At 46.0% G+C, this 25,063-nt stretch overlaps 1 protein-coding gene across 4 annotated transcripts in view; it reads left to right on the forward strand.

Annotated features, from left to right (window-relative positions):
- LOC135239155 (LHFPL tetraspan subfamily member 2a protein-like) overlaps nucleotides 1–25,063 on the forward strand; it is a 53,524-nt gene that overhangs the window by 23,821 nt on the left and 4,640 nt on the right. For all 4 annotated transcript variants that reach the window (XM_064307633.1, XM_064307631.1, XM_064307634.1 and 1 more), the window contains one exon: nucleotides 14,004–14,780. In XM_064307633.1, coding sequence (XP_064163703.1) covers nucleotides 14,369–14,780 — 412 coding nt within the window. In that variant the 5' untranslated portion in view covers nucleotides 14,004–14,368. The remainder of the gene's footprint in view (nucleotides 1–14,003; nucleotides 14,781–25,063) is intronic.

Raw genomic sequence — 25,063 nt, forward strand, 5'->3', positions numbered from 1 at the left:
GTTACCCCATACAGACACGTGACAATCACAGCATTTCCCATCTGTATCCTCCTGTTGGTCTACTACTAACGGAAGAACTCACATTACGATGTCCTTTGACTGATTTTCCATTCCAAATGCAGATTCCAAATTTTTCAGATTTATTGTCTGCCCCTCTCCCCCTCATTCTAGAAATCATTCTAAAATACGATGATGGAGCATATTCCAAATCTTAAGTGTCCCTACATGTGCTGTAAATCCCTGAGAGTTTGCTGAAGGATTGGGGGGCGTAGGCGGGGTGGGATTAGGGCGTGTGCTGAGGGATTCTGTGTTAGCTCCTAGGTTCTGCAGACTCCAGCTGGGTCCCGTTTCCATATCCCTGCTGGGCCATCACTGGGATGTCCATCTGCAATCTGTGCTCATTTAATTGGGTCTGACACACATGGACAGCTAGGGTCAACTGCTGCTCCTGTCTTTGGACCATTGGGCCCAAAGAAACTCAAACCATGTGTGGCTGGGAGGAGTCAGAAATGCTTATTAGCCAGAAGAGTACAGTGAACAAGACTTCATCTTCTTAACTATAAAGAAAGTAAGCTGATGTGAGGCTAATGGACTATGTGTCTTAAAAACAATGATGAAAATAATCAAGAGATGAAAAGTCTGTTGACTCAGGGTTGTTGGGTGGCTCATTAGGTGAAGGCGCCACCCTGTAGTGCATGGACGAGCCCCACAGCCTCGGATGGGCCTCCGTGCCAGTGCAGTGTCTGTTGACTGGAAGGGATGGTTCCATGGTATATCATTTATCTGTGTTTATCTCCGACCATAATGTTGCGAGGTACACAATATTGAGGATGGTGGAGTCCAGTGCCAAATAGGCTACTTGTCCAGCAGAATGAAATGTTTAAGATTTCCCTCTCTGGATGAAGTCAGGAGTCCGTCATCAGCTTGAAGTGCACAGTTTTTTCCATTCCTCCAGTCTTTCGGTTTCCACTCTGTTTTCATTAAACGGGTCCTGATGGCTTCAGCATGTCTGCTCTTCTCAGTCAAGCGGAACCCCGCCGCATTTTGACATAATTGAAATAAAGGGTTGATGTTTTGTTATACAGAAGAAATGTGCTGAAGATCAGGTATTCCGTGCTCAAAAGAGGCAGAGATTGGAGCAGGCCATTCAGCACACATCTGTTTTGTCCTGGTGAATTAAAGGCAAACGCTGAATCTTACTGTTTTTACATCATGGAAAATGCTGCCATTGGAATGATTCATTATGCCGCAAGCCATTTCTATTAAGAATTATTTGGTAATATTATTTGTAATCATTATAGATGGTGAACTATGGTGAACCAGTTATGATCACACACGCCATCAGTTTGTGCAGCGCTGTATTTATTTGTAAGGGCTAGCCCATGTACACATCTACAGCCTGCATGCCATGGACCTGGGGTGGGTGTGCATAGAGCCTGGCTTTCTACTAAAAGCAAAATAATCTGTTTTGCCTATTGATTGACGCTTTGGTGATATGATTTTGAAATGAGTGGAAGGTGTCGGTGCACACATTCCCACTTGCTGATGGAAGTGTTATAAAAAGCCATGGGAATCCCATGCTGGGTTCCTAATTGCCTACGCTCTGTTAATATGCAGAGTTGTTAATAATGGATCCAATAATCTTTCGGGGAGTTTGGACAGAATAATGGTGTTTCCATTTATTCCTTCAACTGTGGAAAGCAGCTGTGTTTATAATTGGTGCGTGCTATGATTTGTTGGGCTTTAGTGGATTTTTTTGTAGTATAATTTCATTCATTTAAGGAGACGTGACTCCTTGGATTGCCATGTCAGGGGGATACACCTTAGATGAATGAGAGTTCAGCACATCCTTTTCACAAGCACCTAGAGGTGACCTAGTTACTGTATTTCAGTGCTGTGTTCTATCATCGATGTTTCTAGCAATACCCTCAGCTAATGTTGTTAAGTGAAGGGCTTTTGTGTCCTTCAGTCTACTTGAAATGGTCTTGTTTGTGCTTTTATTTGGAGCCCAAGAATAGATTTCCCTGTCATGCTTTTGTATGAGAGACTTGGGAAAGATGAGTCACTTTTTAAATGATTTCATTTCAACCGCCAGGGGAATAGGCAATTGTGTGTAATCATGATTTCTGTAGTTGTGCATCCATGGAAACAAAAATACCTGAAAATGTAATGCTATTTACAACTGATTGATTGAGAGTAAGTTGTGTGCAGATGAGACGTGTGGGTAAATTTGGCATGTTCTCTATACTTATGTCATTACTTTTTAGTGCTTTTTTGTGGGAAAAAGTTTTTCTCTTTAATCTCTGGGGTCGGTTGTTTATTACATCATTTGAACATGTTATACACATCACAGGTCTGTTTGAATAGTACAGGTTTTATCTGTGATCAGTTGGGACATTGAAAATGCTTTAATAACTTTAACAGCTTAACAATTTGTTACTCATATAATCAGACTACTACTAGCTACTAACTGCTTAACATGGCTCCAGTGTACATAGGAAAATTAATTCTTCATTTGGTCAACTGGATGAAAATGTTTTTTTCTTTACTTTTCCTGTAAGGAAAGAGCACTCATCCTTTGTCTTCAGCGTAAAGGTTGGTTTCTCCAAGCAGACTTGTATGCATTGTATGCGTTATATTTCCACGTCATCATTATGACAAGCATTCTTGAATTGACAGGTACTCCTGCTCCATATGCATTTGTTTTGTGAAGGGGTGTCTGTGACATTGGAAAAAAATCTACTTCGACTGGCTGAGGTGGTGTTAGATTCAAGTTGTAAATACAGGGCGATGCAGGTTGTAGATGTGAATAAGTGCACTTTGTTAAGCTTGTTCTTGGTTGCCTGTATGTAGGATGTGGCATAGCTTCCCATGTCTTACTCTCAGTTGCATCAGGCCTACTTTAGGATGCAATAAACACTTGTCAACTTCGAAACTGACCAAAAAGATAAATAAAAAGTGGCATTTGCATTTACATTTGTAGAACATTACCCTTAATAAGAAAGAACAATATTTATGTAATTATGAGACAACTATTTGCATTAACAAGCCTGGGGATAGAAAAGTGATTCTGTTACGTAGATTTTGTGTGATTCGATGAGAAAAACAGAATTAAAATAATTTCTTATGCGACAGCCCTGCACATTGAAATCACACTGCAGGGGTTCCGGTGGGAAGGGTCTCCAGGGCTGTAGGATTCCATGGTGGGTGGCGGTCCTGCAGGGGTAATTACAGGGCTGCTGATTGGCAGCCCGAGATTGGGGCTGTTTACGCGTTTCCTCCCAGAACGTAATGAGAGGTGTGCGTTAACGCACTCGAGGGTGGAGAATAAAGCACGGGCTCCTTTCGTTCGAGCGAGCGTCTGAACAGCTGGCTAATGACGGCTGGTAATCTGGGTCTGGTTCGCGGCCTCGTCATGTTGCTGCTTTTACTGCCTTTTCTTTCCAGCGAGAAAACGGCTATTAGGCGTTCACTGGAAGAAGCCCCTAAATTCAGGTGCTCAGTGTTTCTGTCGGTTAATCAGCTTGGGGGGTTACTGTAAAGTGGGGGTTTGAAGGAGAGTCTCCCAAGTAGGCCTTTTTCTTTTCTTTTCCAACATGCTTTGGATGATTCAATACAAGTAGGCCTATTCATTCCCGACTCCAGGAATGGGCACATACTCAATAAAAAAAGCCTGAACTGCACGTCTCATTTTATCTGAAGAACAAGCAACAGACGTGAACGCAGGGTTCCTTGCTTCAGTTTCGCGTGTTGTAACAAAAGTATAGACTGGACAGGGACGTATTGCCTGTGCGTCTGTAAGACAGTGATTTCTTGGAAACAGATCAATGGTTCTGTCATTGAATCCGGGAAATCGCTGCGATACTACTAGCATTGTATTGGATACACTGATAAAGTTTGTGCTACTAAGCCCTTGCGCTCACACACAAACACACATGATACCAAAGTGGTGGATGCAAAAGGCCTGTGAAGCTGTGCGGTGGGTGGGCCTGCAGCACATGCACACGCCTCGAGCGTTTACCGTCATTAATACGTTTGCTGTACACAAAGTTTTAGAACCATTGTCGCTGTATTCTTCCACTGCGCTTAAGGTGCACGGAGTCTGTCTGAACAGTACCGAGTTGAACATTCATTTCCTCCCAGGCATAGGGGGAACTGGAAAATATTATGAAAAACGGATAGCCATGAAAGGGAGAGAAAATAAAAAGAAGATGAGATTCACATGTGTGGCATTTGTCCCACCGCGAAAGCCGTTTCAATTTGGGCCTCATCAAGCCATCGTGCCAGCGCAGGGAAATTTTTGTATTGGAGATTCTGTTCGTATATTTTGTAGCAACCGCTCATTTGAAGGCAAATCTGGCACAGGCCTACGTGTGCGTTACTGCGTATTCCACTCGGATCAGCGCGACACTATTGATTTGGTCTCGACTTGCCATTAGGAGATGCGCAGACTTCCATTTGAAATGCATTATTCAGTTATTCAGAGTGCCAGGACCAGAGGGAAGCCTTAAATGCATCTAGGTGTTCAGATGTCTTTTATCTTTCCCCCTGCCTCTGGTTTGACCGATCTCCCCTCTTCGATGTGAAAGCCTTTGCGGTATCCGAGATGGGAGCTGCCAGAAGGAATTGATTGTTGGAACTGCGGCATGAGCGGATCTGCTTCGACGCACCGTGTTTGTAAACCGATCTTCCAGCTAGTGTACCAGGTCTTACTTAGATAAGGTTCGGCCCACCCTTCACCCAGAACTCAATACGTGGCAGCGACTGCCAGTTAAAAACTGGCCTTTCCCCCTATTTTCAGAGGGAAAAAAGCCAGAGAGGAACTTAGAAGACTAAATGAGTACTTTGCTGAGTGTGCTGAAAAAAAGGGGGAGTATCGTATGATACCTAATACCGATGGCTGTTGTATTTGTTTTAAATGGAACCTAATCCTATCATTCCAACCCACCATCATTGTATGCGCTGCTTTTCATACAATAGGAAATTTTAACATGCACTTAGTACTAGTTCAAAATAGAGCCTTACAGTTCAGTGAAAACTGACCCAAATATTTGTGAAAAATATTTCAGGAGTAGTTCAGTTGCCAATTCTAGCCAAACAAAGTCTAGCCCATTGAGGTGCTCTGTGGTCGTTATATGACCATTGGATTTACACAAGAAACAGATGAGTAAAAAAAGTGAACCCTCGATATAATTTACTGGAGCATCAGCGGGGGAGGCCCGCTGCCCTGCAGCCGTTCCCAAAAGCCCCTCCATCACAGGGGGGCTGGGCGTGTGCTCCTCGGCGGGGGCCCTTAACGGTCATCGAAACGGCACCCAGACATTTTATGATGAGCAGAAATGTATGAATGAAAACAAACATTCTCCCCAGTGCTCCGGGGAGTCCCCGGCGCCCAGCCTTAGCTGACTGCAGCTTTGTTGTTTTAACCCAGTTCCTGCTGTGAAATATGGCCGCCATGCGGAGCCCGTCAGTGGGCGTGTCGGGGCTGTCAGGCTCAGTCCCCGGCTGGAGAGAGGGGCCGTTTCCTCTGTCGAGCCCTCTGTCTGACACAAAAGCAGTGTCTACAGAGGACTCTTTTTGGAAAGCAGAAAAGCAATATTAATGATCGTTTTTAGGGAAGACGTTTTTCCTCATTACTTCATTTCTTTAAGTTTCTTGATGTCTCTATAGTCTTTTGGGTGCAGTGAAAACATTTCCCCTTTTTTCATTACTGTTCCTAAGCTGCACATTTTATGGCATGCGTTTTATCTGAAGGAATAGTCTCTGAGTACGTAGAATAACTGTTATTGTTTGAATTGTAGTTATACTATTGAAGTAACATAGCCTTGTTGTTGTTTCAACCCTGAAAGGTTCTGGACAAAAACATGGCGCACTTTCTTGAAAGGGGTTGTGGTGTTTCTATTGCTAATGTAATTAACCCAGAGGAATCCAACCATATGGATTGGCTAAATGTTGATGGTTGAAAGATACCTTGCCTCCTCAAATGAGTTTAAGTGACAGTCTTTAAGATAAGCTCTGGTTTCAGTGTGCTGTCTACTTGTGTTTACATTCAAAGCTTTCGACCAATTCAAAGGCTTTTGTTTAAAGCAGGTTTGATTAGCCAGGAAACCAGAGATCTACGGGAATAATCTGAACAGATGCTTTGAAAATAAATTCCCTCAGTCATTTTGGGGAAAACTGGCATGTAATGGGCTATTTGCACTCTGTGCTTGAGTAGTGAATCCTGAATTGTTTTGGAGTTGCTAGGAAAGCGTTCCCTCTTCGAGGGCTTCCTTTTTTTCCTGTGAACTGACCGTGAATGAGTGGGGTGCAGGGCACAAGCACAGCTGAGTGTTTCTGGGCTCTCCCTGAAAGTTGTTTTAAAAAAAATAAAAAAAAACAGGCTTTTACCAGCATGACCTAGAAGGAGTGGATGACCTCCAGTAACCCAGCGGGTGCACCCTGTTTGGAGGAAGGCTGAAAGACTCTGCGGGTCCTGGCCGCGCCCTCGCTGTTCCTCCCTCTCTGGTGGCTCTTTGGTGGAGCTGGCTGCACTGACTATGCCCTGCTGTGAGGAAAGCTCCGCTACTTATTCACTGAGCACATGTCCATCTGTCAAGGATCTTAGAGTATGGACTAGGTGTCTTTTATCCTTTAGCCTTAGCCTTTTCCCACATCCTCTCTCTGAATTGCACACCCGTTGTTGGCACAAACGATTGGCACACACATGCTGCGATATTCATCAGAAGGGACTGAGTGGCTGTGCAGCTGAGTCCCCTGTTGCTGTTCCTAGATGGCCACAGGCTGCTAGCACAGGGATGGCCAATAGTCTGTTTGCCTAGGTGTGAGGCCTAGGTGTGAGGAATGCCCATGTGGACTCCTGTGACCCAGGTGGACCACGGCAGCAAACGATGGAACCTTCTGTGGATCGCAGTCCGTTTCCACGCATCGTCTAAACCAAGACATTGACCCTTTTGTTCTGCGCCCTGTAGACATGACCTCACTCTTCTCAGACTCCCTGAGACTCTTAATGGCACTAAAGCTTGTGGTGGAATAACAGACAAGTTGGCCTTTTATAGTGTGTGTCATTCATATGCATGGCAGTGGAGTCTGAAGATGTCTGCAGCCGTTTGCAAGTCCCCAAGCCTGACTTTCTCTTTTAGGTGCAAGTGTATGTAAAGATTCAACAGCCTACTCCATACACAGGAAGTGGATGCTTAAACATTAGCTGTAAAGTTGTGACTAAGATTTTAGTTGCTTAGTTTTCTATCATTGTTTGGTTATAACATTGTTAACACCATTTCATTAAAAACCACAACTACTTGTAATGTCAGCTTAGTGGTTTAAAGTATCAAAAAAAAAAAACTTGAATGTACTAAAATAGTCATTGCTGACAAAATCTGATTTATTGCTCATACTGCCTTGGCTTCTGTTGCTTATATTCAATAGTTTATTAGGAGAACAGGGAGAATAGGAAGCATTTTACCCAACAAAACCAAGTGTTTCCATGTATAGAGTTACAGCAGCAAGGGCTGCTCCATTTCCCGGTGCCATTAAGGAAGTTCCTGATTATGTCATAGATGATAAGGAAGCAACAGCTGTGCATAATACGAGCATAATAGGTACTCGGGGAATTAATATGTCACCTTAGAGGTTTGACAACCTATAGTGCATGTACCAATATGTATATTTACAGTTACATTTAAAGATTAACTCCCTGGACTTTTGAACATGGATTGTTTGTATGAATCATCCATTGTTAGGACTGGGCTTGGCATGTTGTTAGTAACTGGAATTTACAGTCAGCGAAGGTGTTATCTCTTTTCCTGAAACACAACTTGGCTTTCAAGTTCAGAATGGCACTTGTTTCAATTGAGAAAGAACAGCAAGAGCTACTGATCCTCAGGTTGCACTCACAGTTCACCACTGAAAGAGCCTGGGAGCCTTAGGACCAGGTTGAGAAGTAGGCCACAGGGACGTCTCTTCATTTCAAGGGCTCACCAGCCATTTCATCTGCATTATGCCGTGGCGCTCAGAAAACAAACCTTTGGATGCCCCGTCACTCCCCATCAATTAGGCCCTAAACCCAACTGTCATAAAACCGGGGCCTCCAGCTTGGCTCCTGAGCCTTTGCATGTTCTCCCGGCACTAAAACACTCTCTTGTTAGGGCCTGAAAATTAGCCATACAGCCAGCTAATGCTAGCAAGGAGGCGCCCATATTAGGCCCGTTATTGCCTGGAACCAGAAGTTGAGTGAAAGAGGGGTCAGCCGAATAGTAGCGTGCCTGTGTGGCTCCTGCCGCAGGGGTCAGGGGGTCGCGCGACGAGGCGATGCAGGTGGCAGCAGAGTCGGGCCGCTAAGCGAACGCAGGCCTCTGTAATTGGAGCTGCGCTGTGTTTTACGGCTCCCCGGGCCCACGGGTCAGCATCCGCAGCGCTCAGAAATAAAATTATGCGCATCGAAAATTTTTTTTTTGTGCCTGCACAAATATTGCTTCCTGTACCATAATTAGAAGTATATTAACGCTATTGATCTTATTTCATGAAGTTATTGCTTCCCTGCAGTCTTTTCTCATCATGGAGCTGAAAGGTGTTGCTTTGACCAGGACTCCATATTTTAACATCGTGCCTGTGGGAAATGAAGGTTTGTCTTTAAATTTAAACCACAGCACACCTTTTTAGGGTTTAGGCCATATTTAATGTGTGAAGCAGTGTTGCACTGCTTACTGAAAAACCATGTCTCTGAACACCTTGACTGATGCATTTCCCTTTTTGGCAATCTGGGTGATAAATTTCATTATGAACAGCAAGGATTATGAATGAAGAAAGAAAGCTGTGGAGGAGTTTGATTGATATTGTGCCTGGTACCAAACGTACCTCCCCTTCATTACAACACAATATCTTTCAGAACAGTCTGGTTTTATATATATATTTTTAACTTTATTTTATGGGTCTGCCAGTAGTTAATGGATTCATTAAACACTGGGCGATGGAAACAGTGGCTGGAATCGGCTGTTGGTTGTCTCAGGAACAGGACAGCTGTTTGCACGATTGCACTGACAGTAGGTGCATTATAAGTCACCACAACATAGGGATCAAGGCAGGGTATGCTGGCTGCTGACTGGAAGGGAAGACTCCAGTCTTAAATATGTGCCCAACTTCTTCATGTCTGACTCACTCCCCCGTTGGTTAGAATGACCCTTCGTGCAATTATCTACTTATTATATTCCACTGACCCTGGAGAGCCCAGGTCAAAGGTCAGGGGTCAAAACTCCAAAGTAGGTCACATCCAGCCTAGGCCCCCAATCCCCCATTGAGTTTCCCTGTGGTTTTGTTCTATTTGTTGTTGCTTTATTACAGATCCTCTGTGATGTGAAATTTGTCTTCCGAAATTTAACCACAAACGTATGTGACCCCATGCTAGGGGTTGCACAGTGCCAGTTCACTCCATGTTTTATTCATATTAATATTCGTATCAATATTATAAAAGCAAATCAGTGTGGCTATGACCACTATAAAATGACCATCACCTCCTTTAGTAAGCTGTAGAATTATGGCATGGTATAAGAACAGTTATGCCATGACTAATCTACACTTGGCATAACACTCAGATTTTTAAGGAGGTTCACCCCTGTTTAAGTGGGATGACAGAGACTGTGATATTGTGAATGGAACCTTAAGTATTCTTCACTGTATACTGACAATAATCTAATTGTTTTTCATTCAGGTAAAACAGCTTCACGTTCTGTTCTGCATCTAAAAGTATGGAATCACTGGAAGGCCAGTTGTTCAGTTAATGTTTCTTTCCAAAGCTGTGTAAGGCTCTCTTCAGTGCTGGCCTGTCCATTAAGGCACATAGGTGAATGCCTAGGCCCCTGGCATGGTTAATGGGCCCCCACGTGGGTTTTTATTTATTTATTATTTTTATTATTAATTATTTATTTCGGGGCCCATTTTCAATATCTTGTCTAAGGCCGCACAGACTCATGTGCCGTCTCTGGCTCTATTGTTCAAGATATGTGCTTAGTCGTCTTTGACTAAGACCATCCCAGATCATCTCTGATATCAGGGCTAGTTCCCCTTTTTTGGAGGGTAGGGGGTGGGATGGAAACACTGAGGCTGTTTGTTGTGAAAGACTGACCGGGTCAAAGTTTTCCCTTAAGATGTTCACAATCTTACCCTCCCCCGAAGGTCTGCCAAGAAGGCATCATTCATTTAAGAAACAAACATGACATCCTTCCAGCCTGCTCCGCTTGGGTCTGACCTCACTAAGATGGGGCTAATACCCCCCCCCCTAATGGGAGACGGGCGGTCGTGATGAAAATGATCTGGGACTCCTCTGAACCAGACAGTCAGCAGTACACACCAACAAAGGCTCCACACTCCCAGACAATGTAGAGTTTATGTTTGGGATTTTCATTAAGGGGGACAGCGAAGGAAAAAGAATGGAACCTTGTGACTTCATTCCCAAATGGAGCATTCCAGAACCCTTACGCTGTCAATTTCATACTGCCAAATGAATTCCCAGCTGTACGGCAGGGATTGGTGCTGTCTTTCCCCTTTCTTGAAATGTATTTTAGGGTCTGAACAATCAAAATCCAAGTGAGATGTTCCCGTTCTGTTAGAACCATGTAACAGTTCTGCACATATAGACAAAACTGTCCCAACTTTTCAGATTTTTGTACAATTCCCTATAGCTGCCAGATACATTGTAGGCCTTCACGGTTTCAACTAAATTCTATTTCTCACAGGAAATACAGTAGATCCAGACATAAGTCTTGGCCGCAATATCTTAACACATGGAATTTATGTAAATTGTATTGACCACGCTAATGATTTTGGTTTTGATTTGTTTATTTGTTCAGCTTTGTTTGCAGTTTTAAAGAAGTGTAAGAAGTTATAAAATGAAAGAGAGAGGCTGAGGCACGCCTCTGAGTAAAAGCCGGAGCATTAATGCAGAGATCTAGCAGAATCTCTTGGCAAGCGATTCAGTGTGGATTGTTGTTTTGCCAACCAACCATGGCATGTGTCTAACAACTGATGATTGATCCGAATTTACAGTTGCCTGATGCATTGTGTTGACAGCACCAAGAATCAGCGTTGTTGTTGACGGCACTGAGGCAATACAAAGATAGGTGCCTGTCTTACAGTAACTCTCTTACAGGGTAGTACAGTGCAGTGGTTTATTTCATCTGCACAGACTGCACTGTTTTATCAATTGAGTGTAAAAAATGAAAGGGCAAAACGTGCACCTTACATCTGTTTTTGCCGAAATGTCCCATTGTATTAAAGTTTTTCAGGCTTGTAGCTAATGTAGTCTCTAGCTGGTTCTTAGTGGCTGCTCCCCCCTACAGAGTTGTGAATTTATGTGCTATGCAGCTGGTGTGAAAACACTGTCGTGTTTGCACAGGAAAGCGGAGCGTGGGTCACACCTGGGGATGTAAGCAGGAATGGGGGACAGCCTCTTGCCTGACAGCCTTGTAAAAGTAAGGTACCCCAGGTGACAGAAACCTTCCCTGTCGCTGTGTGAGCTTTTCCTCGGAAAGGCGGACAGCTGGATGAACTCCGTCTGTAAACAGGACTCTCCACTGGCTTTTGGCAGTCTCCACATAGCTTCAGCTCCATTCTTCAGTGTATCGCTGTACCTTTCCTCAAAGCTGGAAATTCCCCCATCCAGCTGGTATCTGATGGCTTGTGTTGCCACTGAGGTGAAAAGCATGTAGTATTTAGCCTATGTTGTGTTGGTGGTAGAAAAATATCTCAGAGCCCCCTTGTCATTTAAGGTTTAAAGTTTAATGGGAAATTGGGGGAAATTCCAGTTTTTATTCAAATCGAAAATGGATGGTGCTGTAACTGAATAAAGACACATTACAAGCAGTAACATTAGGTCATTAAGGGATCATATTCATTAGGTTTAATAATTTTCTCATGGGTGCTATACAGCAACCTTTCATGTATTATAGCATCAGCTCGTGTAGTTCAATGGAATCCATTTTACCATACCAAAGTTTCCAAAATTGAGGTTTGTTGGCAATCATCTTTAAGTCTCAGAATTTTTTTTTTTGTCAAGCTTAAATAGCAGTGATATGGTGGATTACTACAGTGCATGCTGCAGTGTATCAGTATCTAAGGTATGTGTGATTAAACTTGTCCTGCCCTGAACCCAGCTTTACTGCAGATTTATGCAAAGCCTAGATAAACTCCAGAGAAACTGCTGGAATGAACCTGTGAGTATCTCTGGAGATTAGATTTCATTTGTTATAACTACACCCACTGCAACACAACAGTGAGACGGTGTGAATTCATGGTGCAGTTAAACCTAGCCAGGATTTTGTTTTGATCAAACCTCAGTTTACAAAGAAACAGCCTAATGTTGATACTACTCCGTATCTACTCCATATTTACTAAACATATCACCATGGTTGCGAAAACAACAAAGCTGGTCTACATGAGGGTATTCACAAGTAACGACACTATGCAGCGGTAGGCTAAAAAATACAAAATAAAATGGCTGGATATGGTCTTGCTTTACATGATTAATACTAGACATTGTGCTGGTTCACTAATTTAAAGCCACTGCAAGGATCAATACTTGGCACTCTTTCTTGCTACTGTAATGGATGCTCAGCACTTTTTGGTGCGGTACTTTAGCCTCTCAGTGAGTCGTCAATTTAAGTAAAGGTTCAATATCCTGCGGTAGATATCTTTTTATGACTTCAGCAGAGCTATTATCTGCCATTTCATGTCAGTGAAGTTCAGGGAAGATTGGATTGGATTCTCCCGAACCGCATAGTAATACTATATGTAGGCTAAAGTTATGGTGGATTGGCACAGGCAGGCACACATGATTTTGTACTGCTATTCGACTGCGTACAGCTCCAAATATATCACTGAAAAGCGCGGTTTCAGATGGGAGTGGCAGTGTTGCCTGTGACCTGGTGTTTGCAGATACCGCCCTTATCAGCCGCTGCCTGACTTTTCGGCCGTGGCGCGGGGGTTGATCCGGGCTCCCCCGCACGGGTTTGTTTCCCCCCCCCCCCCGTCTCTCTGGTTTCCCTCCGTCCCGGCGCGTCCCTGATGCAAAGCAGAGCTGCGCGCGCTGGAAACAAGACACCGGGCAGATTTGTGAGCTGTCGAACGTCAGCCTCCGCAAAGAAAAAAAAAAAACATACGCACTTCAAAAGTAGCGATAAAGAGGCCTACTTCAAAGGCCCAGGCGCAGCGGATTCTGGAGATCTGACACAGTCCGCCCCATTCAGGGCTGCCTGGCGAGCGCCTTCTCGCAGCGGGCCGTCCCGGTGTGTCTGAGGGCTTTATCAATGCGCTCCTTCCTGAAGCTCTGCGCTTAGCGCGCCGTTAGCCTCCGCCGCTATCGCTCAGCTGATCGCGTGTGACGGACGTGTTCATGCAGGAGCCATCCAGCGCCTTTAAAGTGCTCTGAGCCGTTCACTGACTTTATGTTCTCTTTCACTGGCAGTGACATATTCGTTGCTTATTTTATGTGCCAAAGGGAGAAAAAAAACTACATTTTTAAAACTGTCGTGTAGTTACAGTGCAATAGCATTATTTGACATTTTATTAAGGTACCCAGCTCAGGGAATGATTACTCACATACTGCTGTTTATTCAGCTTACTGTAACTCGATCAATTCAAATGCGAACTAATAAGGGAATAAGGTTCGACCTTAACAAATAACCTCGTGTTAGTTTACTAACTGAGGAGTGGTAGTGTTCCTAAGAGCTCTTAGGACCTTTGATTTTTAGCTGGGTTAATAAGGAGCAGACCCAGCACAGTGTCTCAGATGTTCCATATAGGGATTGGGGGTGGGGGGTTCTCTTGAACGCTAGTAGATAAATGGATGTTAGGCGGGAAGTGAGCTGGGAGACGTCCAGCCAGTGCTCTGCAAGGAACCCTCAAGCTGACAATTGCTGTTCTTAGGCAGGTACCTGCGCCTGCCGCTCTGACTCCACAAGTCTTCATACACTCACTCTCTTACTTCCTCTCTCTCTCTCTCTCTCTCGTAGGTGTGGCGTTCCCAGAGTGATGTCATCATGGGAGCTGTGAAGCCCCTCCCTCAGTAAGATGTAGTGAGCTGAGAGGCGTGTTAGCGTGAAGAAGCCCTGCTGCGTGCTCCGGCGGTCGCCGCAGCCATCGGAGAGGGGGCGGAGAGAGCGACGGGACACGTCAGAGGGAGATAAGATAAGCTGTTAATTATTTTCCAGAGAGCCGGGGACAGCGCCCGCCTGACTGTGCTGTTTGCTTTACTTCCCGGCAAACTGAATTTTCGCTCCGAGGAGGAATACAGCGCTTGCCCCCAGGATAAGGATTTTTGGCGGATTTTTCCCCGGACCCCAGACCCGCGTAGGTGGACCTGGGTCAGACGGGCGCCATGTGTCACGTGATCGTGACGTGCCGCTCCATGCTGTGGACCCTGCTGAGCATCGTGGCGGCCTTCGGGGAGCTGATCGCCTTCATGAGCGCCGACTGGCTGGTGGGGTTTCCGCGGATACCCGAGGCCAAGGTCGGGCACCACGGGACCCCGGAGCCCTACCGGCCCACGCTGGGCATCTACGGGCGCTGCATCAAGGTGACGGGCCACCGACGGGGGGTCCTGTGCGGGCCCTACGCCGTGCACTTCGGGGAGATCGCCAGCGGGTTCTGGCAGGCCACCTCCATCTTCCTGGCGGCGGGGATCCTGCTGCTGTGCGCCGTGGCCTTCATCTCCGTCTTCACCATGTGCTTCCAGAGCATCATGAAGAAGAGCATCTTCAACGTGTGCGGCCTGCTGCAGGGCATCGCAGGTGAGAGTCGCCCGCACCCGCCGCTGTGCTGCTCCCCTCCGTACGCTATCGCCCAAATACTGCCGCGGATAGTCTCATCTTTTCAGGGTGAATCAATGCGGTACTAACTCAACACAGCTCCTGACAGGATTGTTTTCTTGATGTTTTGTAGTCTGAACTGAACCATAGTTGCGTGCGGTACTTTCTTCAGTTTTATTACCTGTTGTGTTTAACGCAGTTGAGTGCACTGAGCCCCAGAATTGCTGGTTACGTGGGGCTGGGGAGGTGTGGGGCTATTGGGCAATTTAAACTGACAGCGTAAGCACTGAGCCCTAGGGTCATTTAAACATTGACCAATCAATTAAGGCCTCCTCCTCCTCATTTAGCTGAAAGCACGTTAATGCTTGCCCTTTGCATTCTCCCTGATTTTCTTTTTTTCTCCACGCTCTTATAAAGAGAATGCAGGCCGCCAGAGGTGAGAGTGGGGGTTAATCCAGGGTTTAGGGCCCTGCCGCAAGGTCGACCACCTCGCGCCACTGTTGCCATGGGAGGGGTCAGCCCAAATATTTACGCCGCCTTGTGTCAGCTCTGGCGTTTTCAAAACAGGGAAAGAAACGCTGTTCGATTTGGCCCCCTCCACGGAGAACAGGCGACCTGGCCATCCGCGTCCCCTCCCCCCGCTACGGCTGATCCACGGCGCTGCGGCTTGGCCGTTCGGTCCCGTCTGGGGAATGCGGGTGGCCGTGTGACGAGTGTCCCGCCCCCACGGCGCCGCGGCGTGCCGAGCTCTTCCGCGGGTCGCGGTCGGGGCCGCGAGCCAGGGAAGCGCTCGCCGCCAGCGGGAGGTGACGGTGGGGTCAGAGGCGGAGCTTGTCCCTTAAGTGGCACGCTTGGGGAGCTCGCACTGGATCGTGTGTCGTGCCCTTCTGCATTGTTGCAGGGCCGGGTCTTTATCCCAGGAAAGGGTCCTTTATTACTGTAATCCTCAAGAATGCAAGGCAGCAGAGAACAGTGCTTCCTGGGCAAATAGCGTGGTACACTAGACTAGTCTATTATCTCAGGTATGCACTTCTACACCTAGTTTGCATTGCAGAAACACATGGAGATTGCATTGCAGCTTTTTAGTAGGCATAGTTGGAGTTTTGTTTACTTTTGGACATAGCTTTTTCATCAAATTTGACTATTAACATGTTTAATGTCATAGTCTGCTACATCCTGATGTAGCCTACCTGCAATGCAGTAGCTTTATTTTCAGTTAAATACAATTTAAATGTATCCTACTGTATATATACTGTATATTACAATGTGCAGTTTGATTTCCATGAATACATTACTTCTGCGGAATGCATGTCTTTACTTTTTGCACATTGAGAAAACCAGTCTAATTATTAGATTCAGTTATCTTGTCATGCCACAAGATTCATTGTCAATTAATGTGTGGTGTGTAGCTGTACTCATGTGTAACTGCTTCCAACTGATGATTGGCTTTAACCACCACTTGTGATTGGTTGTATGCCATTTAGTTACACAGCCCTTAGTTATTTTCCCAAGGCTGCATCATATGCTCACAATTTCATCAGGATTTTTGTGGAGTACAATTACATAGTTTCATTTCCTGCATTGCAGCCAACATAAAGGTAAGATATGAGTAAATAAACCTTATTTTATTACACACAGTGTGTTTTAGTAAGATAGAACTGGCTTGTCCCTGCATTCGGCGCTGAGCGATAATGAAATCAGCTGAGCGAGGAAGAAGGATGCTCAGATGGGGAGGGAGACATGCCAAGCCCTCCAGTTAATGTCATTAAGCAGCCAGTTATCGAGATCCAGCTGAGAATTCAACCTCCGTGGCCTGTGGCTCTCCACTGTGCTACAGTCATTGCGTTCATGCTCATCAATACATTCTGGAAGGTAGAGGAATATTGCTCAGCGGTGGTTATTGTGTGTGACTCACTGGATATTGGTTTACTGTGATCTGTTTAGCTTACGGAGGGAATACTCAGAGTTTTTTATGACTCCAGCACATTCAGAAATTGTGAGAACAGACACCAAAATGAAAGCCACAGACAGTAGATCTCGAGAAACCTTATGGCATTTTTTCTGCCAGCTGAGGTCATGGAAAAGGATGTCAGTGTGATTGGAGACGCTTTTCTCGCTCTCTCTATTGGGTAACATCTTAAAATGAGGCCTTGAATTGTGTTCTCATCCAGCTTTAGAACACACTCGAATTACACCCTACCAGGATCAGATATGGCTCCGAAGATTGCTTTTGATGAGAGATTGCAATACTCAACACTGGGCAGACTCGATTGAACGATCACAGATTTACGGTAACCTGACCTTGGGAAGGAAAGGAGGAAAGGGGGCGAGCAGTGGAGATAGTGGACAGGTCTTTCCTATTGTAACTTTTCCCTCCGGCAAATGGAAATATCTGCCTACAGGAAGAGATGGGGCCAAAATACACAACAGAGGATCGTTTTGCAATTCATCAGTGCTCACACTGAGCAGAGCCCCGTCTTCTGAGCGATGTTTGTACTCTCTCTCCTTTCCTCCCCGTCTACGCGCTGTTAAAGGATTCTTCTTGGTGCGGCGTGCGGTGTATTCCCCCTGATTAAATGGCTGTCTCACCCTGGCAGTGTGGTGATTACATGCCCAATCAGTGACGCACTTTTCCATCCCTGTTGATGTTCATACCCTCAAAGTGTGCTGACCAAATATAAAACCTAAATCAAAAAGCTGTGCGTTTGGAAATAACCTGACTCCTGACTAGGCTGTTTTTTCCAAATGACAGTTTGTTGTTACCGTCTCATCACCAGGGCAATCAAGCGTGGGGGAAGATAAAGAGCGTGGACTGATTGACCGAGGCTTGACCCATAAGGGCAGCCTGTAATCTTTCAACACCGGGCGCTCTCCTGCCCTAATTGTATTATTTGCTTAGCAGATGCCTTTATGCACCATGAATTACCTGTGATTGCATGGCTGATTCATTGCTGAAACTGCGTTTTCCAAGGACACATCAGCAGTGGCCCAGCCAGGCCTACAGATGTGTTCACACGTACACATAGAATCTGAAGAGAGTGGAAATGATTCAGGGTTCTGAATCTCACTATCCCAAAATGGCTATGGTTCGCTTCAGAAAAGTGGTCGTCCATTCAAATGGCACGCTCCATATTTTGTCCCAGAGGCATTCTGCCATCTTCTCCCAGACTGCCCTAGTTATCCTCTAACTGGTGGTGTTTAAGGAAACTGTTAAGCATCACACTGTCTGCATTCAAATTAAAGGGCAATTATGTGTGTGCTCATGAAAACCACAAGGTCAAAAGCGTGCGTCCGGGTGGTCCGTTCAAAATAAGAAGACATCTGGGTGTTCTGCACGTGGACCCACCGTCCGCCACGGGCTAGCTGCCTGCCCTGAACCTTCAAAGCTGCTGTTCTGTGGATGTTGTGTCTTGGGTCACATGGCATGTTTATGGTTCACATTTCACTTGTGTTTGCCTTTCTGGTTTTACGGCAGTGTATTCTCTGTTTGTGTTCTCCCTCTGGAACCGCAGGCAGAGCAAGGCTCAGGGCTGGCGAGATTGCCCTTTCTGCTCTGCTCTGCTCTGCTCTGCTGTGCCATGCCTGGCCCTGCCCAGCCTTGGCCTGACTGGCGTATGCGACCCACGGCTGGAAACGCCCCTTGTGGTGGGGTGGGCACACAGCTCAAGGCCCAGCCTGCCAGTGAAACTCTACTCCTTGTGCCACGCGCCGCCGACTGCCGTTCAGCAGTGCGGGACAGCGGTGTCACTGATGAGCGAGTCAATGTCTTCCTGGGACACTTATACACGAGGTCCCTGGGAAATGGATGCTTTGCCTGGCCTTGACCGCAAGACGCCGCTTGGAGCCTGCCTGTACATTTTTCGCGCCAGCCTTGACAGTGATTTTTTTATGCTTGAAAGGGGAACACTCTTGTAATGCTCTAACGCATCGTAAATCAGGTCTCTCTGCTTATATAAGGAACAATCTCCTCGTCGCCTTCAGGGATACACTTGCTAGAAGTGTCTGGTGAGTTATGACTGTTTGTTGTTTTATTGGCTGTCGATTTATTAGCTGTCCCCATGAAATGGGAGAGATCAGACACAAACTCCGTAAAACTTCCCAAGATAATAGCGGGCATTGGGTCTGCTTGAGATAAGTAAGCTGTGTCACAGAGGCTGAGTCGTGAAGCCCTTATGCAGCACGTTGTGACCCGCACCTTATTGTTCACGCCCCTGACGGTAAACAAATCTCATGTTGCATAACAAAATGTCTTTAACAGGAACCCACGTCATTACGGCCCAAGGTCGAGTTGTGGAACATTCTAGACTGGACCGCACCCCTTCCCCCCAGATCCACCCAGCAGCCTGAAAGCACGGTCTCACCGGGCTCCTTGGAGAGCAGTTCTGGGCTCCCAGGTTTTTCAGCGCCGTCCTGACGTCTCTGCTGGGGAGCGGATCGGTGTGGGAGTGGAGCACAAACAGCAGGCAGCTGCATCCACGTCAGCACCAATCAGAACCAGATGTGGCTGCCCGCAAAAACGGGCACGGCAGCGCCCTGCCTTTTCGTCGGAAAAGCCTGTCCTGTTGGCAACGGGCTGCTTTTCAAGGGTCAAAGTAGAGATTGGAAGGCAAGGCACCTGGCTCTCAGAAGCCACATGTGATTGAGCTGGAAAGATATGGCGGGGAACCCAAGGGCTGTATCGACAAACACGCCACAAAGATTCCCTGACCAGTCTGTAATCTTACTGCGAAAACTTTCCATGCCACGAACAAATTGTGCACTGAGATACTGGTTTCCAGGAAACTGGTCCTTATTGCTAATGTTTACTTTTTTTGTGAAAAGGAGTACTCTTGACCTCTCCGTTCTACAGGGTTTGAATGGTATGTGACACGTACACATACAATGGCCACGTTCTCACAGATTAGGAAAGTGCAAGAATGAGAAGGACTGCAGCTCATGGGCATGTTTCATGATGATTTCAAAGGGAGGGCCTGACGCCTCAGTTTGCCATTGTTAATGTTTGCAGCTGGGGGGCAGTCAGCTTTGTTTTTCTGGCCCCCGGGATATTGTCGCCAGGGGAGACAGCTGCTCAAGCAATGGAGAGGAAGGACCAGCTGGTAGAGAGACAGGAACGACTCCCTGGTTCTTTGTCTTAGCGCATTTCTTCAGCATCGTGTTACAGGCGGTCAAAGGAATACAAACAAATCCGCAAACCGCGCCTCGTAGACTGGAAGCTCAGCTGTAGTTTAGACTGGCACATTTGTCATGTGTCTTGTGACTGTTACAAAGAACTATCCCTCATGGAATTTGTTCCATGTTTTTATCAGTAGCCAAAGCTACTGAAGTTTAGCAAGTCACCATCGTAAACTGGAATGTTCTGGATAGGATTATAAACAGGGTGACGTCAAATCATGTTCCTCAATCACTATTTCAGAGTAAACATACCTGGTTAGCATGGTTCCGGATTTACTGATTACTGATTACTGTTACAGTGGGCAGCTGTGCTGCAAGTCTTCCTGTCTAATAGACTGTTACTGAGGTGACTGCGGCCATGCAGAAACAGACTGGGTGGTGAGGCCACACATTTCCCAAGCCTTTTGGGTCAGTGTTTGTGAAAGCACAAGTTAACACTTATTCGACATGCATTTGTTAGACACAGGGAGAAACCCTGTTTTTACCTTTTGCAATTGTCATCGCAAGTGACCCTGGGCTCCTCATTTTTTGGGAGATAAAACGTGAGCTTGGGGGGGTCATGACTGCTGCAGCAAGTAGGAAGGAAACCCGTTCCGCTGACCCCTTCTGCTCCAGGGCGTGACTGAATGTTTGTCCAAAGACAGAGCCTCCCTACCTTGTTCTACTTTTGAGGGATTTACTGCTGAGGCGTGGCGGGATCCTCTGATTTTTGAGTTAGGCGGACATTTCCCGAGGTAGGAGTCCGCTTGTTTGCCGTGGGGATTCGGTCGAGCAGACATGGGGTAAGGACATGCTTTCATTCAGCACAAAACTGAGGTCTGCATGTCGGATGATGCCACCGCAGTCACCATTGCATCATCGCTGGCTTTTTCATCTCTTTTTCTGAAGGAGACAGCTGAGTGTATTTTGTGCTCTCAGCAGAAAAGAAATCAAGAGCAGTATCTTCTTTATGGCTGGATGAAACTGAATCTTCACGGTTCACATTCATTCTGCAGGAGTTCTTGACAGTGCATCGGTAGTCACAGAGTTCAGCCAATGATTGTTAGTTCCCCAAACAGCCAATTATTGGCAGGCCTTGCTGCCAGCCAATCACAATCGGACAGCTGTCCATGAAGCTTATTGTTTTCTGTCAGGCTCAGAATATGATTTCAGTTGGAAGTAATGAGTGTTCAGTGTGTCTAGTTGGAGCAAGAATCTGTGAGACAGACACTCCGCTTTATGGACTTGAAAATTGTCCAATAATCCCTAGAGGTCATGTTCCCTGACCCCGGGAGCCCCTTTCTGGGGAGTACAAGAGCCAAACCACTAAACCAACCACTCGGCTCAGATTTATTCTGCGGTCATCAGTTACACGATGGACACCGTGCTCAGGGTGCCATAAAGCTGTGAAATGCGGAACAATAGCAGGGTCACTCTCTTGGCTTAGCAGCCGTTCTGGCACTCAGGCCCGGCTGTAGGTAATGAGGACAAACGCAATGACTGGCCTCCCTGCAGCCCACAGAATGCCTCCTGGGACATTAGCATCGCTTCCTGGAGCTGCAAGGCCCTGAAAGCACAGCCCCTAAGCCCCTTCCAGGAGAGCAGGGGGGCGTGCAGGCGGGAGCGGGGGGGAGGGGGCAGCGGGAATTGAAACCATACCACCTCCATCGGTTACCAGAAATTGTCTGGCTCTTAGGCCGAATAACATGTGGAAAGAATTTATGACCTACTTTTCATTTCCGCGTTCGAAACCATATTTGCGCTGCGAGTAAAGAAAAGCTGATGTCGCCGTTCGGTTTTAGTTTTCGTCCCCTGTGAGGCTTCCAGGACGGCAGGACCAGAGCAGCGTGGGTAGCTGAAGACCAGCGCAGGCGCAATATGGCACACAGATTTATGGCCACTCTTTTCACCGTCCCTGTTATTTTAATCCGTTCAATTTTAGTTCCCCTAAGCGAGCAGCGGCACTATTTCCGTCATGCACCAAGCAACTGGTTCATACATTCAACCCAAAATCCAGGTGACGGCCTCTCTAATGGTACTTCAGGAACACCAGGTTTGGCCCCCTACTGTGTTGGGAATAAAAGCAGAAAGATAGGATAGTTTCCTTCACGCATTCTGACACTTTAATGTTTACGTATATTTAAGACTCCTGTAAAGGGACAAGTACTGAGTTAAAATGATGTATTGCGCTGTTTGGGCAGTCAAGCTTCTCTTAACTAGCTTAAAATAACAGCAAGATTGTGGGGAAGGGAATAGGAGCATTGCTAACAAGTGGCGACCCATTGGATTGGTGCTGTGATCCATTGAGCTCAAATGAGAGAAACCATGGGCATACCCGTGATGCCATGAACCCTGCCTGCTGCCACTGGTGTGAGGCTGTCACAGGGATCAGTGTCATGGAAGCAGCACGTTTCTGTAGTATCTATCTATTCTCAGGCCGCCGTGGCGGCACGTGTCTCTCAGTTTTGTTTTCTCCCTCTCGCACTCCATCGCGCACACATTTAACTGCCGTTCAAAACAGGAGGATTAGGCGCAAATGGCTGCTGGAAAAACTTACTCCAGCATCAGGACCTGGGACCTGGCAGACTGTCACGGCTTTTATGGATTTGTCTACTCGCAGCTGCCAAAGCAGAGCACGTGAAACTTTTTGTATGCTCTCAGAAATCTTGATTTAAAATGATAAAGTGTGATGACCGTGTAAATTCTGTGGAGCAGCCCGGAGTGGGATTTCATACCAAGGTTTAGCTAAATGCTAATTTTCCATCAATACTCATGCTTTGGCAGACAGTTGAATCTCACAATTAGTGTAATGTTACACAAACCTGATTTCACCAACCACCAATATGGATTCATGCTCTCTCTTGTTCACTGCACCTTATTCACTCAACATTGTAAGTAGGTAGTCGCCAGATAGGATACTTCTCCCAGCCAGTAGTCCGTACCAGGCCATACCCTACCATGCTCACAGTGGTTCTGAAGGGTTACTGGAGCAGTAGAATTGTGTGGAATTGGGTCAGGGGACCTGTGTATGTGGCCCAATCCATCAGCAGATTCAGGAAGTTGGCAGCAGTCAGTGACTGGAAAACGTGGCTACCACTTCCTGTTGTTTTCTGTTCAGCACACTCACAGGGAAGCTGGCCTGCGAGACTGGGACCTCTACTCAGTGGGTCAGCTGACACACAGACAGGCAAGGTGTTACCCATAATGACACACATGGTGGGGGGAATGTTAAATTCAAGGAATATTTACTTTTTAATTATGATGAAGAAGAATTTAGCCCAGGTAATTGGTTCACTGTAGTGTTCTTCGTGAGCCATTTTACTTTAAGAAAAGATTTCACAGTAAAGCAGTCAGCAGATTTTATTCGTATTGTCTCAAGCCCTTCTTTTTTCAGATTAACAAGAAACAGATGACTCCTGATACACTTTTTCAGTTCTTTGGTATTGGGAATCCAGAAGGGAAAGTCTTATCCAATTGGCTATTTCCACCCCCTACCACATAGACATTAGGATTGTTTTGTTGTTTCATGAATTATTGCTGGTAGGAACTGAGGAATAAGGGCATCATTTTCCCTGTCCTTTCACCTACCCTGATGGAGTTTCCACCATTTTTGTTTTCTCTGTCAGGAAACAGCACTTATGTTTCTGAAAAACTTAAATTGCTACATTTAGTTGTGATTTATGAAAGAGTACCCTATTCTCTGTCATCCCATACTTTAGTCAGTGGTCGATAACCAGTGTCAGGTGGACACTAAGCAGCTAGAAAGAAGAATAATGACCGATTTGTAAAACCTGACTGCTTTGAACTTTGCCTGTATAGACTGGGAGATATGAGTCATGTCTTGTGCCAGGTGTGGAAAGATAGAGCCTTATCTACAGCTGGCAAGTTCTTTCAGGCTTCAGCTCTTGTCCTGTGCTGTTTTCAGAAGTAATGCTACACAAACAATGGCTAAAGCGAACTTGTACATGTTGTCGTGCACTCCCAAGGATTCGATCAAGAGGCCTCACATCCCAGAGCTGGTGATCAAGTGGGTTACAGTTCAGGGGGTAATCGGTCCAAATATCCGTTTAGGACACATTTTAGTGACAGAGCTAAGCTAATTTATTATGGGCTCATTTTTCATTTAAAGGTAATGCGATATTCTGTATTTCTGAATTACGGTGATCTATCTGCGAAGGTAAAAATGGAGCGTTCAGAATAATTAGAGCGCCCCCGTGACCTTGCCATGATGGCAAAATGAGTGCAGTAGACTGAGGACGCATGACCCGGTGAGAGATCGGAACCACCTTCACCAGAACAGGAAATGTTTTTGATTTGAGAAAATTATTTTTCTGGGACTGGGGGGGGGGGGGGGTGAGGGGAGAAAGCATTGTCATCACCTCTCTCTCTTTCTCCAGAGATTGCTATTCAGCAGTTCACCTTGTTGATCACTATCTTCCACTGCGTCCAGACAGCCCCGTGGCCTTGAGAGAAGGCCTAGTTTTGTTAAGTGATTGCAGATGTGAATCGTAGGCACTCAAAGCCTGAATGTTTGCTTCGTGGTTTGTTCAAGGTTTGGTCAAAGTTTATTATTACAAGATGTTTCCTGCTTTTTACTTTATTTATTTATTTATTTATTTATTTATTTATTTATTTATTTTAAATAACCGCAGAAGATAAAGTCCACTACTTTTAACAATAAGCGCAGGCTTCCCAACACTAGCCCATGCCGTGTTGGAACCTCAATAGTTAATTTGAATAGAGAAATCTGCTTGGAAATGATATATGCCAAGTGTACCGTATCCAAATGGCTTGAAAGTACTGAACGCTTCCAAGTGATGTTGTTGTTGAAGCAGGTCTGTGTATTTAAAGTGATGGGTGCAGACCTAAATCACAGTATTCGCTTCCTTCACACTTGGCTTCGGGAATTAGCTTTAGTACCCGCTTCCCTTCAGTAGTGCACTTCTGAGGGACGCGATGGCAGGGGAAGTCTCCCACAGTGTGTGTGTGAGAAGCAGCGCTGAAAAGGGCCTACTGGAAAAACAGGAAAGCGTGAGCACCTTACCTCTCCGCTCACCCTGACTGGGTTCAGGAGCCGTGGCTGCCGCCGCTGCTAAACTTAGCTCAAACAATGC

This window comes from Anguilla rostrata, chromosome 14 (genome assembly GCF_018555375.3).
Source record: "Anguilla rostrata isolate EN2019 chromosome 14, ASM1855537v3, whole genome shotgun sequence".
Lineage (NCBI taxonomy): Eukaryota > Metazoa > Chordata > Actinopteri > Anguilliformes > Anguillidae > Anguilla > Anguilla rostrata.